Here is a 14,684-nt window from a genome sequence, read left to right as displayed (position 1 = left end):
AAGAACTTTCAATATGGTTGATACTCGCACATACTTTCACATTTCAGAGGCAAAGAAGAAAAGCACTATGCTAGATAATTAAAATAGCATCAAGTCCATGACGATATTTTACCTAAATAATATATTTCATTTAATATGCATAGAAATCTTTTTAGAACACTCAATTTCAATCACTGCAGTATATCCCTTCCACTGCCTTTGATGTCAATCAGCTTGGAGTCCAACAGGAAGCTAGGAATTGGGCAGAATGTTCCTAGAGCACTTTGAGCTCTCAGATGAAAGGTGCTGTTTAAGTACAAAGTATTCTAATAATCTCAATATATTTAACAACTCCACTCACTTGCACATTAATACCTCACCTGTTTGGTATTTTGAGGCAAAATCCTTGAGTTAAATTTCTCCAATAGGGTATACAACACATTGTTTCACAAAACTCGTTCAGAAAAAAAAAATCATCAAAAGAGGGAGAGTTCATAAACATTACGTTATATATCTATGATTAGCAGAAAATGTCTCTGCTAAGATAAAAAGTACAAGGCTAACAAAAGATACTTGTTCATAAAGAGATTGAAAAGATTAATTTCCCCAAGAGTAGAGCATCCTAGATGTTTTTCTTCCTTAATATTGAATAAAGCTTCTCGTAACGCTACTGGACTGGGGGATACACCAGATGTTACACGTTTTCTCCTTCATTTATATTTTCCAGTGGTAAAGAAAATTGAGGTATGTAGGCAGCTGGCTGGAAGGGAGAATCCTTTTCTACTTGAAAAGCATTCTCAATTTGAGTTAAAAAAAAAATGGATGAATGGTATCCCTCTGCTCCAAAAATTCATCTAAAGATTATCGACTATAGTATTTCTCTTCTTTGATATTTACATAAGTAGTACCAAAAATGTAGCATCCTTTAAAAAATATGAAAGCATTATTAATAAATGCTAATAAATCTTCACCATCTCCATCTATATCCCTTCAACTCATCCTTATTCTCCTCTACCCCCTACCTAGCTAGGCTAATCATTATTCATCTTTCTGCAATACACTTGATTTAAATCTTTCTTTAAGATAAAGAAAATTGTCTTATGAAGATGAGAAAACAATATAATTTTATTACAATGAGTATTTTTATACCTCTTCTCATTAAATTATGTGTAGGCTCCCAAATTTTCCAATCATGTAATTTTTACCATTTTCAGAGATTCTAACTCATTCCTCTTCTCAGAATTGGAAGTGCATTGGTGAGGAGACCCAGCAACACAAGTCTGTTTACACAGGAAGAGGTTCCCTTACAGACATCACCCTGTAGCCTCCCATCAGGGCTCAGGGTCCCTTAGTCCTTCCAGGCCCCACCCTTGTCCTTTGTCTCTGCAGATTGCAGGGTTACACCCAGCTGATTTTTCTCTGACTGCTGCTCAACCTCACAATCCTTATGCATGCTCTACTATAACCCTAGGTGACTCATCAGCATTTCGTGGGCCTGGGGACTGTACACAGTATCCAAAGATAACCATAATCCATGAAATAAAAAGTGAGGACTAGTCCAATGTATCCGGAGAAACAGGAACTACCCCTTCAAGAGTGCTTCAATGGCATCTTCTCTGGCTCTGCCCTCCTACCTGGAATATTCACAGATGACCTCCAGTTAGCTAGCTCCCATCCACCACCAATCCAGAAGTATGGCTACTAGGCACACAGGAGCTCAAAGGAAAAGGCTGGCTTTTTTTTGAAGTTGCGTAGGAAGAAAAGTCAAAGAGACTCAGGTATTAAGAAACAGAAACAAATTTTGAGACAAGAGTTGACCCAAATTAGTGTCCCGGTCAGACAGGATGAAAGCAGAGGCTGTACAGAGAATTGATACCATGGCAGTCTGAGATGCAGAGCACCCTTGAAAAAATGATCCATGCTATGGAGATGAATCATCATGTACCTTAGCTGGGTGCTACTCAACAGGCATTTATGTAATTAAGCTTTACCATTTGGATTGCCACTCACTACATAATCTTATTATAAACCTGATATCCATGTATGTATGTTTGCTTACAAGAAAAACTTAGCTGTGTGATTCAAAGAATTCTTATTGAGAATGCATGTAGGTTTACATGTGTGTACGTGTGTATGTGTGTGAGTATCAATGTGTACATGTCTAATGCATGTTCAGGCTTTTTAGCTTGGTTGACGTGATTCATTCCTAAAAGTGGGTATATTCTCAGTAAGCTGACTTCAAGTTTCTGAGACTAAGATCCAGATTCCAGACGGGAGTAAGTTCACAAACATAAGAAAGATCACCTGGCCTTCCCACTGATATTTCTGCTCGGACATATTTTACGGTTGCCATTACAAATAACTACAACCCTCGCATGGAGGCTTAGACCCATTTAAACAAACTAACAGGGAAAAGTGACATCTTACAGGTATGAGTTTTGCACATCTGCCCCCCAAATCAGAGGAAGAGCAGTTATAATCTAAAAGCTCTGGGACACTCATTCTCCCAATAAACTATTAACGAGGCCCCTTTGCTCTTAAAGAACACATGATCAAATAAATAAAAATAATAGCAACCAATAGTTGAGATCTCCTAGGAAGTGAAAAATCCACAAATAAGCATTGGTTGGCAAGCCATCAATCTTCGATTAATCCTATGTGGTGGTCAATAGCATCCCTATTTCATAAATTAAAATATTGAGGCACAGACCATGAAGGACTATGGCCACAGTTTACAGCAAGCAAGAAATAAGAAAGCCAGGACTGAGGCCACATCTGTTCCAAAACCAGCCACAGTTGGGTCCAGCTCTCAAAGTAACCTGGTGGCCAAGGCCTCCCCCTCCAATACCCGGTCCACAGGGATGCCCTGGTGATTTCAGCAGTGCTTTATGGCTTAAATCATGAAGCTGACTTCAGGAACTCTACCTTTTCAATTTCCCCAAACCACCGCTTGAAGCATACAACCAAATCAAAATTAAGCCCAAATTAAACTGAAGCCTGCCTGACTCCATAGTCTAAATTATGCTGTCTAAATTATGACTTCATCCCCACCCCCCCTTCCTGTTTCATTAACTAATTGGCTTCCTCAATACTGCCTCTTTCTGGAATGAGTTGTGGATGATTGTGCCACTCAGGCAATGGCCTTGGGCCACGGAACATCAATGTCTGCAGTCATGGAAGTTTTACAAGTCTCCCTTTTATGGTCCTACTGTCCCTTCATAAGCCAAGTGTGTGCCTCTCCATGTACTTACTCTAGTTTATCTAAGTGGAAACAGAAGCCTGGCTCCATCACTCATCCTCAATTTCATGGAAATCATTTCCTCACTTTTCCTTCTGATTCACTGGTTAATGGCAATAAAGTCTCCTTTTATATACAGATAAAGTGGCTCGAAAGGAACACGGCTCAGAGAACATCGCACAGGGAACAGAGTGGCTTTTTAAAACCCTGGGAGAGCCGAATGAGCTGCAACACTTATGTTCTCCCCGTTAAAGCTAGAAATGTGAACCGCATTCCTTATTTGATAGGGTTGACCCTACAATTTTATACAAAATCCTAGACATTATTCCCATGATCTCCAATCCCAGGATGAAAACAGAATTTATAAAAAAGCCTAGAACTATCTCTGGGTCCTGGTTATACCCGAAAATATCAGTTAAGAAAAAAAAATATTTCCATTTATAACTCTAGCACTAATAAAGGAATCCCAATGTTTGCAACTTTTCAGAACACGTCAAGTTAGTTTGATCACCAATATGAAATACCCATGCTTTCTGTGAACAATCCAATATTAACAAAGCATAATTAAGACCACGATGTCTCTTAGTGATACTATGAAAACATTCCTAATGTTTAAGGTTAGCACATATGGTACCATTAATATATGATTTACTTAACATAAACCATGATATCATAATGAATCATTAATCATTAATCTTATATTAATTATTTTAAAAATTTCAGTGCTTTATCCGAGCATCTGAGCCCTGCTCTTATACTGCCACCTCTGTAACATGGAATAGAAACTTCAACAAATTTTACGTATATTCCAATTTCATGTATTGCCTGTTATAACCTTAGTAAAACAATTTATACAACCTGGAAAAATATGCAATTACATATAAATAACATGTTTTATGTAAGTTGAGTCATCTTTCCACTAAAAAAAATGACTTCACTTCATCAAATCTCAAATCGCTTCAGCCTGATGTTGCAATTCAAAAATGTGATAACCAATTTTTATTGTAATAAATGACAACTCATCAAGTGAGCCAGTCAACATCACAGACCCTTTTTTGATATTAGCAGGTTAAAAGGAAAATTGACATAGAATGCATAATTGTATAATGACAGATAATTTCTGCAGACCTTGTAAATGAGTATTTGGCCACTATGGGTCTCAGTTTTGCTTTTATCAGAACTCTTAGGAATTTGCATTTCTAAAACGGGATTATACTGCTTTACACCTAAGAACCATTTGCTTTAAAAATTATAATTTTCAGAACAAAAGAATTTTTTATTCAAATTCTCCAAAGATTATTCTGATGGATACATTTTACAACACTACAATTGCCTTTTCAAGTTTATAGGGATTCAATGTATACTGTAATTAGTTTCTTTATTACAGGCTGCCTCTCAAATTACACATTTCAGCATAATGGAAGTCCATTTAATTAACTATGCTCCTGAGGATCATGCCTACCCCTGAATCACTACACTTCACCTCTAGTGGAGACTAAATTTTAAGGAAACTTTCTTTTCCGTTCAGAATTTATAAAACGAAAAGAGAAAGTACTGTAGATGTGATTTTAAAAAGAGCTAGAAAATTCTTTGAAAAAATATGAAGTTGTCTTACAAAAGTTCTTGTACTACAAAGACAGACAACTAAGGAAGAAAAAAATATAAGAAAAAAACCAAACCCTCACTTACCAGGTGTGAAATTGTATCGAGCTGAAAATCCCATAGATTCCAGCTCTCCATCAGCAAAAAATTTAATCCATAGAAATCTTCCACTGGATTTTATTACAGGTGGATTTTGTTGTCCACAAAAACGTCCAATTATTGGAGAAAATCCGAAAGGTCCATCTCGAACTTCAATATGATCAAATTTGCACTCCCAAGACGGTTCAATAGAGTACTTTTCATCAAAGTAAAGTTCAATGCACTGTCTTGGGGCAGCTGAAAAAAGGAAAGATTCTATCTAGAAGGCCATTTTTTACTCTTTAGTTAGATTTTTGTAATTCTACTTCAGATTTCATCTGTACATCTTCTATCAAACTTTGAGCATGACATGCATGGAAGTGCAAAGCAAGTCTCTAACACTTAGCATTCTAAGGGATAACATTTCTGTAAGAATGTCTTAGGGATGCTCCTTAAAACTCATGATGTTGCACACAAGATTATTTGGACATAAAATGACCATTTCGATGTCTAACACATTCCTAATAAATCACAGTATTTTTGTAAAAGACCACTAACGTCAGGTTTAGAAAGTAGACGTCTTTTTGTCACCTTTCCCATATCTTCTTAAGTATCCAGTTTTAAGATCAAAAACCACTTAATGGGTGGCTTTTGCGTAGGTGGGTGGCTCAGTGGTTGAGCATCTGCCTTTGGCTTAAGTCATAATCCTGAGGTCCTGGAATTGAGTCCCGCATCAGGCTCTCTGCAGGGAGCCTGCTTCTCCCTCTGCCTGTGTCTCTGCCTTTCTCTCTCTCTCTCATGAATAATAAAATATTAAAAAAAAAAAACACTTAGGAATTGTTCAGCACAGAGTTATCCAAACATTCAAATGGTCCCAGTCAAACGTCTTGGTTAGACCCAAATGCATATCCAAGGGCATTAAGAATACTTTTTCTAGCACACAAATCTTACCATGTTACCCTCAGGTTTCAACTTATTCAGCAACTCTCTATCAGCTACAGAAAAATGATCAATGCACTTGACATTGCAGGAGCTTTATGGGTATCCTACAACTCATACTTCCAGGGTCTCTCCATTCCACACACAGCCCAACTCAGGCCACTTCAGACACACTGTGTTTTCTAAGGCAACAGGTTCTTTCAGGCTTTCATGTATTTTACGACTTTCTGAAGTATCTATCTTCAATTTGCTAAAACTCCTCTTTATGCAGGAAAATCTTGCTTAAAAGAACCACTCCTCTAAATCTGCTCGCTAAAGACAAAATCTATTCACCTTATTTCAGCATTTAGTACAGTACTTGTCATTGAGGATTTCTCCAAAAAAAAAAAAAAAAGAAAAATCTCTGTTGGATGAATAGTAAATGAGCTTATCTTCATAAATGTTTTTTATAGCTCTCTAAAGAGTCAGGAAGAGCCTCATAGGGCCAGCAGCTCTAGAAACCTCCACATGGATGCATTTGCTAGTTCCCTTGCATTCTTCCTTTGCCATGTCCAAAAAAGCTCAAAATCCTGGCACTCCAGACTGATCTTCAGCCAGGATACCCCAGAATAGCCATAACAGTTGTCGAAATATCCGCACACATTTATCCTAGTTAGTAAACAGCTGTTGCCTTGAGTCCTTTGAGTGCTTCCTGGCCATGTGGCCCTCTTCAGGGACCAACACCCTCCAGAAACTTGCAAGTTACAAACTGGCACAGCAGGGTCTGCTCCCCATGTGGTCAGTAATCATTCTGAATGACTGCTATCCACGCCACACCTGTTCTTAAATATGTACTGAATATCATCCTTGATTGCTTTAAAATTAAAGCATTGCATGCATGGATATCAAAAATTTATAGAGAATTGAGATACATGATGACTTGAAAGTTAGAGAATTATAGAATAATCTTAGCTCATTCGATTAAAGGTCAATGCATGTGACAAGACTATTTTAGGAATTATTATTATTTTTTTAGGAATTATTTTTAATCTCTAAAAAATGTTTATGACTCTTTGGACATTGAGAAGAGACATTTATTACTCTTACAAAAAAAAAAAAAGAAAAGAAAAAAAAAAACAGGAATGGTTTTACCGACCACTACTGTATATTCACAGAGGTCAACAAATGTAATATTACCATAATGGTAGATATGATGATGTTTCAATGATTTTTTTAAACATCTGCAAATTGGAAAGTATCCTAAGAAATTATTTGGAAAACCATGTTTTTCCCCTTAAGGTTATTAGTCCCGTAACAAAAAGGCAAAGGCTTAAGAAACTGGACCTATTATTAGCGTTAAGTAGATTGTTTATATGTATTACAATCTTATAGACTGTGCCTGGTTGTTTATCTCCTCTTTGGCAAGCCAGTATGATAAGTTTTAGAGAAAATAAACAATTTCAGAATGAAGAATATTTTTTTTTAGATGTAAATAATGTATGGCTAGGGAATAGTAAAGCAATGAGGGTAACCTTTGCTAATTTACTTAAATCTCTATTAAGCAATAATATCAATCTATTTTTCCCTATTAAGAAATGCAGGGCCATTGAACATGAGCTCATTTATGTATATCTTCATTTTCACTGTTGCTTAACTTCTGTCCAACATGGATGAAGAAACCTCTCAACATTCCTTCACAATACTTACTATCATCATGGCTTTGGGTAGGCCTACACTTAATGTGGACAGTCCATCTTTCTTTGGTCCAGCACATTGAGCTACACACACTCATACGTGAAATTCCACTAACTGAATTTTAGAAGGCAATAAAATAACGTTTTAAAAATAAGCATGTCATAGAGTTGTTGTAATTAAAAACAAGCGATTATTAGGGATGCCCGGCTCAGTGGTTGAGTGTCTGCCTCTGGCTCAGGTCATGATCCTGGGGTCCTGGGATCAAGTCCGACATCGGGGTCCCTGCAAGGAGCCTGCTTCTCCCTCTGCCTATGTCTCTGCGTCTTTCTGTGTGTCTCATGAATAAATAAAAAAAATATTTTTTTTTAAAAAGTGATGATAAAAATAAATCAATCAATATTTTTTTTTAAAAAAGTGATGATAGTGTATGCAAGTCCCTCGAAACTAAGTTCAGCTCCCTACACTTACATTTTCCTCCCTTTCCAATCACTAATGCACAGCTGCCTTGCGCTTCTACATTTTCTCTAAGTCATCTTGTATCTAAATCTGAGGTTCCTTTTTGAGAGGTCTTAACCCCTCCTAACATGTCTTTGGACACACTGGAACGTCTGAGTACTTTCACCTGAATAGTGCACAGAGGTACCAGATATTGCCTCCTATTTGTGGACAAGCTGAAATCCATGAAAGGGATCTTTATTTCTGGGACTAGGACTCCACTCTCATTCCTCAGAACCTATCTGCCCTCAAGAAACTTGACCGATGACTTAGACCTTTCTTGTATTTTACATTTACCTTTTTCTATTGAATAGGCTACTCTTTTCAGAATGAAACATGACAGTATGCCCCCAGAAAGAAGAAAGGACAAAGAGAAATTGCCTTTCTACCTTCGGTCCACCAATATCCACCCCCCACACCTCCATCATCTGTGAGCCAGCCTCTGCCCCCATGAGGGCAATGAATGCACAAATCCTAAGGTTACCATCAGCCTCTCAAAGGCTTCATGCAATAGATGTGTTTGCTTTTTCCTCATCTCTCTTTGCTGTGATAACTGGTACTTTAACTACTCCCTTCCTCCTGAAATGTTACCTGCACTACATGCTAGGTCATCTTTCACCTGACCTCCAGTCCATCTTGCAGGTTTGTCCTGCACAGTCCCTGCTACCCTTCTCCTTATGCTCCCAACCCTTACCTGTTGTTTTTCAGAAACCTATCCTATGTCATCTTTCCGCTCCTTCTAGACCAGAGCTCTGGGTGCCACTGGAATTCCAATGGAGAGCTATTATAATATATGAGGCCCACAGCTCCACCAAAGACCAATTCAACCAGACTTCTTGGGGACAGACCCAAGCATCTGTATTTTTTGAAAGATTTAAAACATAGTGCTCCAACTATTCTCTCTGCATCATTTTATTCATACCAAGAGTCTCAACAACAATCCATATTTATGACTTATAAATATCTATTTTCAGCCTAGAGCTCTCCCGTCAGCTAAAGACTCATGTATACTATTTCTTTACGGGACATCTCCATAAACACCAAAATGGAATTCATTATTTTTTTTCCTTTAAACCCTTTTTCTCCACCCATGTTCTTTACCTGGCATAGCAATTCCAACTATACATCACCAAGCCAAAAACTTTGGAATAGTCTTGGGATTTCCTCCCTCTCCTTCCCACATTCCATCACTCGTGACTCAGTTTCCCGAAGACCTCTCACTTCTTCCTTTGACACCACACACAGCCAACGCCACTTGTGTAGTTCAGGCTTTCACTGTGATTTACATGGTCTTTCACAAAAGCTTCTGCTTACATCTCTTCCTTCAGTCCAAAATATCAACACATTATCTTTCCACCTAAATTATTTCCATGTCACACTGCTATCATACAAAGCTCAAACTGCCATGGCTGGAGTAGATAGAAAACCAAGTTTTCCTTTATCTGAGACTGTCGACTTCATGAGCCTCCTTATTTGTTCCTCTCCTACACATGGGTCCTGATCACACCGTATCTCAAACTTTTGCACAGGCCATTCTGTATAGAGAATTACCTCTCAGAAGTTCTTCAAAACTGAGCAGAAGTATCTCCTCCTCCTGAGAGGCTCCTCTCCTCTCTGCTCCAAATACTGCTGATTTGGGGGCCCCTTTAGATTGTTTACGAAAGGGGTATGGTCCTCAGACCATATTATAAGTTCCCCAGGCAAGTTCCATGGTTGTTTTGTTAAAGACTCTCTAAACTGTACCTAGAAGAGTGCTGGTTTCTTAGTAGTTGTTCAATAAATATTTGTTAAATAAACGTTTGGATGAAACAGTGGCTAGGGGCACCTGGGTGACTCAGTCAGTTAGACATCTGCCTTTGGCTCAGGTCATGGTCTCGGGGTCCTGGGATGGAAGCCCATGTCAGACATCCTGCTCATTGGAGAGTCCGCTTCTCTCTTTCCCTCTGCCTCTATCCTCCCTCCTCACTTGTGCTCTCAGCTCTTTCTCATGCTCTCTCTCTCTCAAATGAATAAATAAAATAATAAAAAAAAAAGAAAAAGAAAAAAACAGTGGCTGGTAGGAAGTACTTCAAAAAGAGTGTAGAAGTATGATTAATAGTATATTGACTTCACAACTTCAAGTTCTGGCCTTGACATAACTACGAATGAATGTAAATATGTGCATAGATATTAAAAATAAAATGCTGGTGATGCTTTTTAATTCTAATTAACTATAAACACAAAAGCACAATTAATATGCAAAGATTTGCTTCTGAATTAATCCTTTAAATGAGAGAACTAATTGATTTTATTCTTTTTAATAATTCAAAGTTTTAAAATACCATTGCTTCAAAACATAAATTATGTGAATTTAAGCAAGACATTTAACCTCTCTGTGCCTATTTCTTGGTCTATAAAATGAGAACAACAAAAAAACCCTACTTCCTACGATTAAATGTTCTAATACATGCTAAGTTCTTTGAGAGTTATATATATTTTATATATGTATATATGTATGTATATATAATACACGCGCACACATATGCATATAATAGATAAGGAATATTAACTTGGTAAAAAGAACCACTAAGTTTAAGCCAGAATTTCCATATTTCAATTTCCTTTTCTATCAATCACATGAGGAATAAAACTGCCAGAGCTGAGATTTCTCAGTTTTATCCTTTTATGAAAGAAGCTTCGTTTTCCCTCTGCTTTTAGCGCAGTGTGTCTTTGGTAAAAGTTCACCCTCAAGCACAAAAAAAGAGAGAGGTAGTATCTTTAACTTAAAAGTTACAGAAAGGAAAAAGAATCATTTCTAGATAAGAATTCTTGGAATCAGTAAAACAGAGAGCATTTCTCTTTCAAAGATCTACCAAATGAACATGCCCCTCATTTAGGTATAAATACTGAGCATACACTGTCTTTTTCATTAAGATGGCTCAATCTGTCTCTGCCTGAGTGGGTGGAGAGATGAAGAAGGGTTGCAGGTTTGGGGCTATTAGGTATTAACACTTACAATATTGAAATCTTCATCACTAGATGAAATGATCATTCATTTTAGAAAGCTGTACTTAATCGAGTGGTGTCCGCAAGGGTAATGGAAATTGGAAATGTTCAAAGGCAAATGAATCTCTTTTTCAGCACTATTTATCTTTTGAGTTAGGAAAGAAAATGATGAAAAGAAGCATCATAATTTGGAATCCTGACTTTGGCACTGAAGTATGATAATGTCACTTGTTAGCACAAATTCAGGCAACTATCATTCAGATTGTTTGGAAACATGACTATAGATTTATTTTTGACATTAAGATGTATTTTTGTACTTGATATTATTAAGGGAAAAAATAACGAATATATACGTTTTTTCTGTCAACCAAAAAATACTAGTTTCTAAAATCGTTATACATTAGGTAATATTATGCCAACTCTCCATCCATTCCTTAATTTAGAATTCTAAATCAATTAAATCAACTGCAAAATCAACTGTTATCGATTAGCTTTTATTTGCCAGAATGTACTTATTCATAACCCATTACCAATAATTTCAATAATTAGCTTGATTCCAAATTTTACAGTTATTGATTCATTAAGAGAGAGTTCTCTGTACGGTCTCCAAAACCAATTTTTGTAATGTCCGTAGGCAATACTCTCCATCTAAAGCATAGAGGTGGCCAGGTTTGGCTTGGAGCTCTCTCCAGCCCTGGCTCTCTCCCCCTTACCTTCTATGATGTAGATGCACTCTCGGTCAGGGGGGTACTTGCTGGGGTAGTTGGGAGAGGTAAAGATACCTCCCTCTGCATGTTTTGTCCAAGTTCCACACTGCACTGACTTCTGAGTTTCCGAGGTGGTTTGCTTTTCTGCAAAAAATAAAAACAGAAGCCATCATCCAGTTTTCTCTAGGACTAAAAATAGAGAGGACATTCTTATAATATCCATTAGCAAATTAATTTTCAAATGTTGTCTTAGTCAAAATCAATCAGTCATACACACTATAAAATGTGCAGATATTCTGGAATATTAAGAATACAGGGAACACAGGAAAATGTGAATAATTAGAGGTCTTCCACTGCATTTTCCCAAAGAAACACACCTGTTCCTTTCTTGGTTGCCCCAGACAAATGGAAGATGATTAAACTTGCTACAACTGAAACAGAAAAGAAAAATTAGAAAGAGGTCATATTAATTAATACACACTGAAAGGATCACATTCTATAACAACATAAGGATCAAATAATATCAAAGCAGATTAACTGTATTACTGTTAACTGTTCCACGTTAACTCAGAATATGCCAAAACTGGTTAAAAACGCACAAATCAGGAAAATTTCGGAATCCCTCCGGGAAGTAATGCAAGTTAAGGATGGATGAGACTCAAAAACTGCATATGTGTACATTGTCACATTAGAGTAGGACTTCAGGACCTGTATTTTTTTCTAAACTGCCCTTGGGGAATGGCTTTGCCAGGGCCTCTGAAGGAAGAGTGAACCAGCTGAAAGGCTGTAAAGACAAAGGATGTGGAAGGACTCCATGACTGACCTAAGGTGTTGCTGTATTTGAGAAAATAAATACTTAGGCAAATCTTTAAGGCCGGTGGGGGGAGGGGAACAGGAGAAAAACATAAATGTGGGTTGGAGGCATTAAGCAGCATTATAAAAACGTTTCTTACAAAAAGGTACTATACCACCAAGTAACCCCTTCCTAAGCTATGAAACTAATTCCTTCTAACCTTAACTTCGACTTAATATTTAGTATTACCCAGAAATAGACTCTTACTGTAAGAAAGGTGATTTCTCTGAGGATTTTACTGAGCCAGTTTTTCAGTTACCAAAGAGATGATCTGCAACAAGAGTAAGTCTGCAAAGCCCCTTGCAACCGGAACTTCTGTTTTACTTTCACATCTTGATTCACCCAACATTTTTATAAAGCCTGAAACTAGAAAAGTAATAAAGCAATCTAGTCTTCGGAATTTCTAGTTTTTTCCCCTCTTAGTCTGTCCTTCCCTAAAAGCTCTAAATTCCATTAGGTGCGTAATCATATTTCCACTCAAAATTAATTTGGGAAGGGGAAGGTATAATTAATTCACAATGATTTCCTAAGCTGAAGCTCTCGGCAGGAGCTTCCGCGTCTGTCTTCAGATTCCTCCAAGAAAAGAATGCGGGCCTTCACGCCGGTGTCTGGGAACGTGTATCAGTTCCAATACTCTGCACTCCTGCCTGGCCATCTGCTTCTAGATCACAACACTGGCCGTGGTGGTGGTTTAAGCAGGCAGAAAGTAATGATAATGATAATAATAATAAAAAGTAAAATAAAATCTTGTTCTAACTTGCCATGATTCTAGACACACACGAACACACAGGGGCACGGCCATCAGTACGAGGGCGTACGCGCGGTGCTGTCCTTACTCTGCTTTCCCTGTGCTGATGGAATCACACGCGGAGACGAGGACGAGGACAAACACATCCACAAGCGGGTCTTCTAGCAGCTGCGTGGCACAGGATTCACGCGGGAACCCTCGCTTGCTAACGTGAAGTCTCCACCACTCGTTGCCTCACGCTGCCTTTTGCTCTGCTGACTTCCGAGGCCATTTTCCGCCCCGCTGCAGGCGCCCCCACGCGCCCCCACGCGCCCCGAACCGCGACACCAGAGGTCTCGGGGCCGCCGGCGCTGGCGCTCGCCCTCGCCCTCCCGCAGGCGGGGCCCGTTCGCGGCGCCCGAAAGTCCCTCCTGGAGCGAGCCCCGGGCCGGCGGCGCTCGGGAGGCCCCGCGGGAGGACTCGCCCCGCGCGCCCGCCCCTTCCACCCGCGCCCGCGCCGCGCCCGCACCCGCACCCGCACCCGCGCCCGCACCCGGGCCCGCTCGCAGCCGCTCCCGCACGTGCTCGCCCCCGCCCCGGGCCGTCGCGGCGGACGGAGGACGCGGTCCTGCGCCGCCCCCGAGACCCGCGCCCGCGCCCCGGCGCCGCCCCCGCGCCCCGGCGACTGTGCGGCAGCCCAGAAAGTTTACAGGCGCCGGCCCTGGCGGCGGCGGCGGCGGCGGCGGCGGCGGCGGGGGGTCCGCGTGGAGCGCGCGGCGAGGCTTCCCCTGCGCGTTCGGCCACGAGGGAGGAGGGAGGGAGGAGGAGGAGGGACGGCGAGTGGACCCGCGCGGCGGGAAAGGTACTCACTGTGGAACAAACTGCGTCCATAGATCATGTCTGTTCGTTACACCAGAGGCTCCGAGCTCCACTAATTCCATTTAGAGACGGGAAGACTTGCAGTGGTGGGGAGAGGACGGAGTCGGGGGGATTTTAAATGTGCAAACCCACAACCGAATTAGCGGGGGAGGGGGGAGAGATCCGAGCCCACACAGCGGCAAGATCCGAATCCTGGCGTCCTCCGCCCCTGGCTCGCTCTGGCTCCGGCTCTGGCTCTGGCTCTCTCACCGCCGCGAAGCCAGCATCCCCACCATGACGCTCGCATCACGCCCGGGCGCCGGGCGCCACCATCAGCACCGCCGGCGGCATCACCCTCCTCCTTTGCATCATCGCCGCCGCCGCAGCTGTCAGGAGGACGCGCGGGCAGCCGGCGCGCGGGCGGCGGAGGGCGCGGGGCGAGCCCTGGGGCGCCCGGGCCGGGCCGGGGCCGGGGCCGGGCGGCGGGCGCGGCGAGGCGGGGGCCAGTCCAGACCGACGGCAGCGACGGGGCGGGCGGCGGCGGCGGCG

The 14,684-nt window shown here is 40.8% G+C and overlaps 1 protein-coding gene across 5 annotated transcripts in view; it reads right to left on the bottom strand.

The window, feature by feature from the left end:
* LOC129514432 (neuropilin and tolloid-like protein 1) overlaps positions 1-14,361 on the bottom strand; it is a 124,546-nt gene extending 110,185 nt beyond the window's left edge. For 4 of the 5 annotated variants that reach the window (XM_055332994.1, XM_055332992.1, XM_055332993.1 and 1 more), the window contains exons 1-4: positions 13,387-13,519; positions 12,075-12,128; positions 11,704-11,841; positions 4,907-5,155 (exon numbers count right to left, since the gene is read on the bottom strand). In XM_055332994.1, the coding sequence (XP_055188969.1) occupies positions 4,907-5,155; positions 11,704-11,841; positions 12,075-12,128; positions 13,387-13,444 (499 nt within the window). In that variant the 5' untranslated portion in view covers positions 13,445-13,519. Of the gene's footprint in view, positions 1-4,906; positions 5,156-11,703; positions 11,842-12,074; positions 12,129-13,386; positions 13,520-14,147 lie in introns of those variants that run through there. The other variant, XM_055332995.1, reaches the window with a different exon arrangement.
* Positions 14,362-14,684: the final 323 nt, after the last annotated feature.

This window comes from Nyctereutes procyonoides, unplaced genomic scaffold (genome assembly GCF_905146905.1).
Source record: "Nyctereutes procyonoides isolate TBG_1078 unplaced genomic scaffold, NYPRO_anot_genome, whole genome shotgun sequence".
Lineage (NCBI taxonomy): Eukaryota > Metazoa > Chordata > Mammalia > Carnivora > Canidae > Nyctereutes > Nyctereutes procyonoides.
This window is presented reverse-complemented; position numbering and strand designations above follow the sequence as displayed.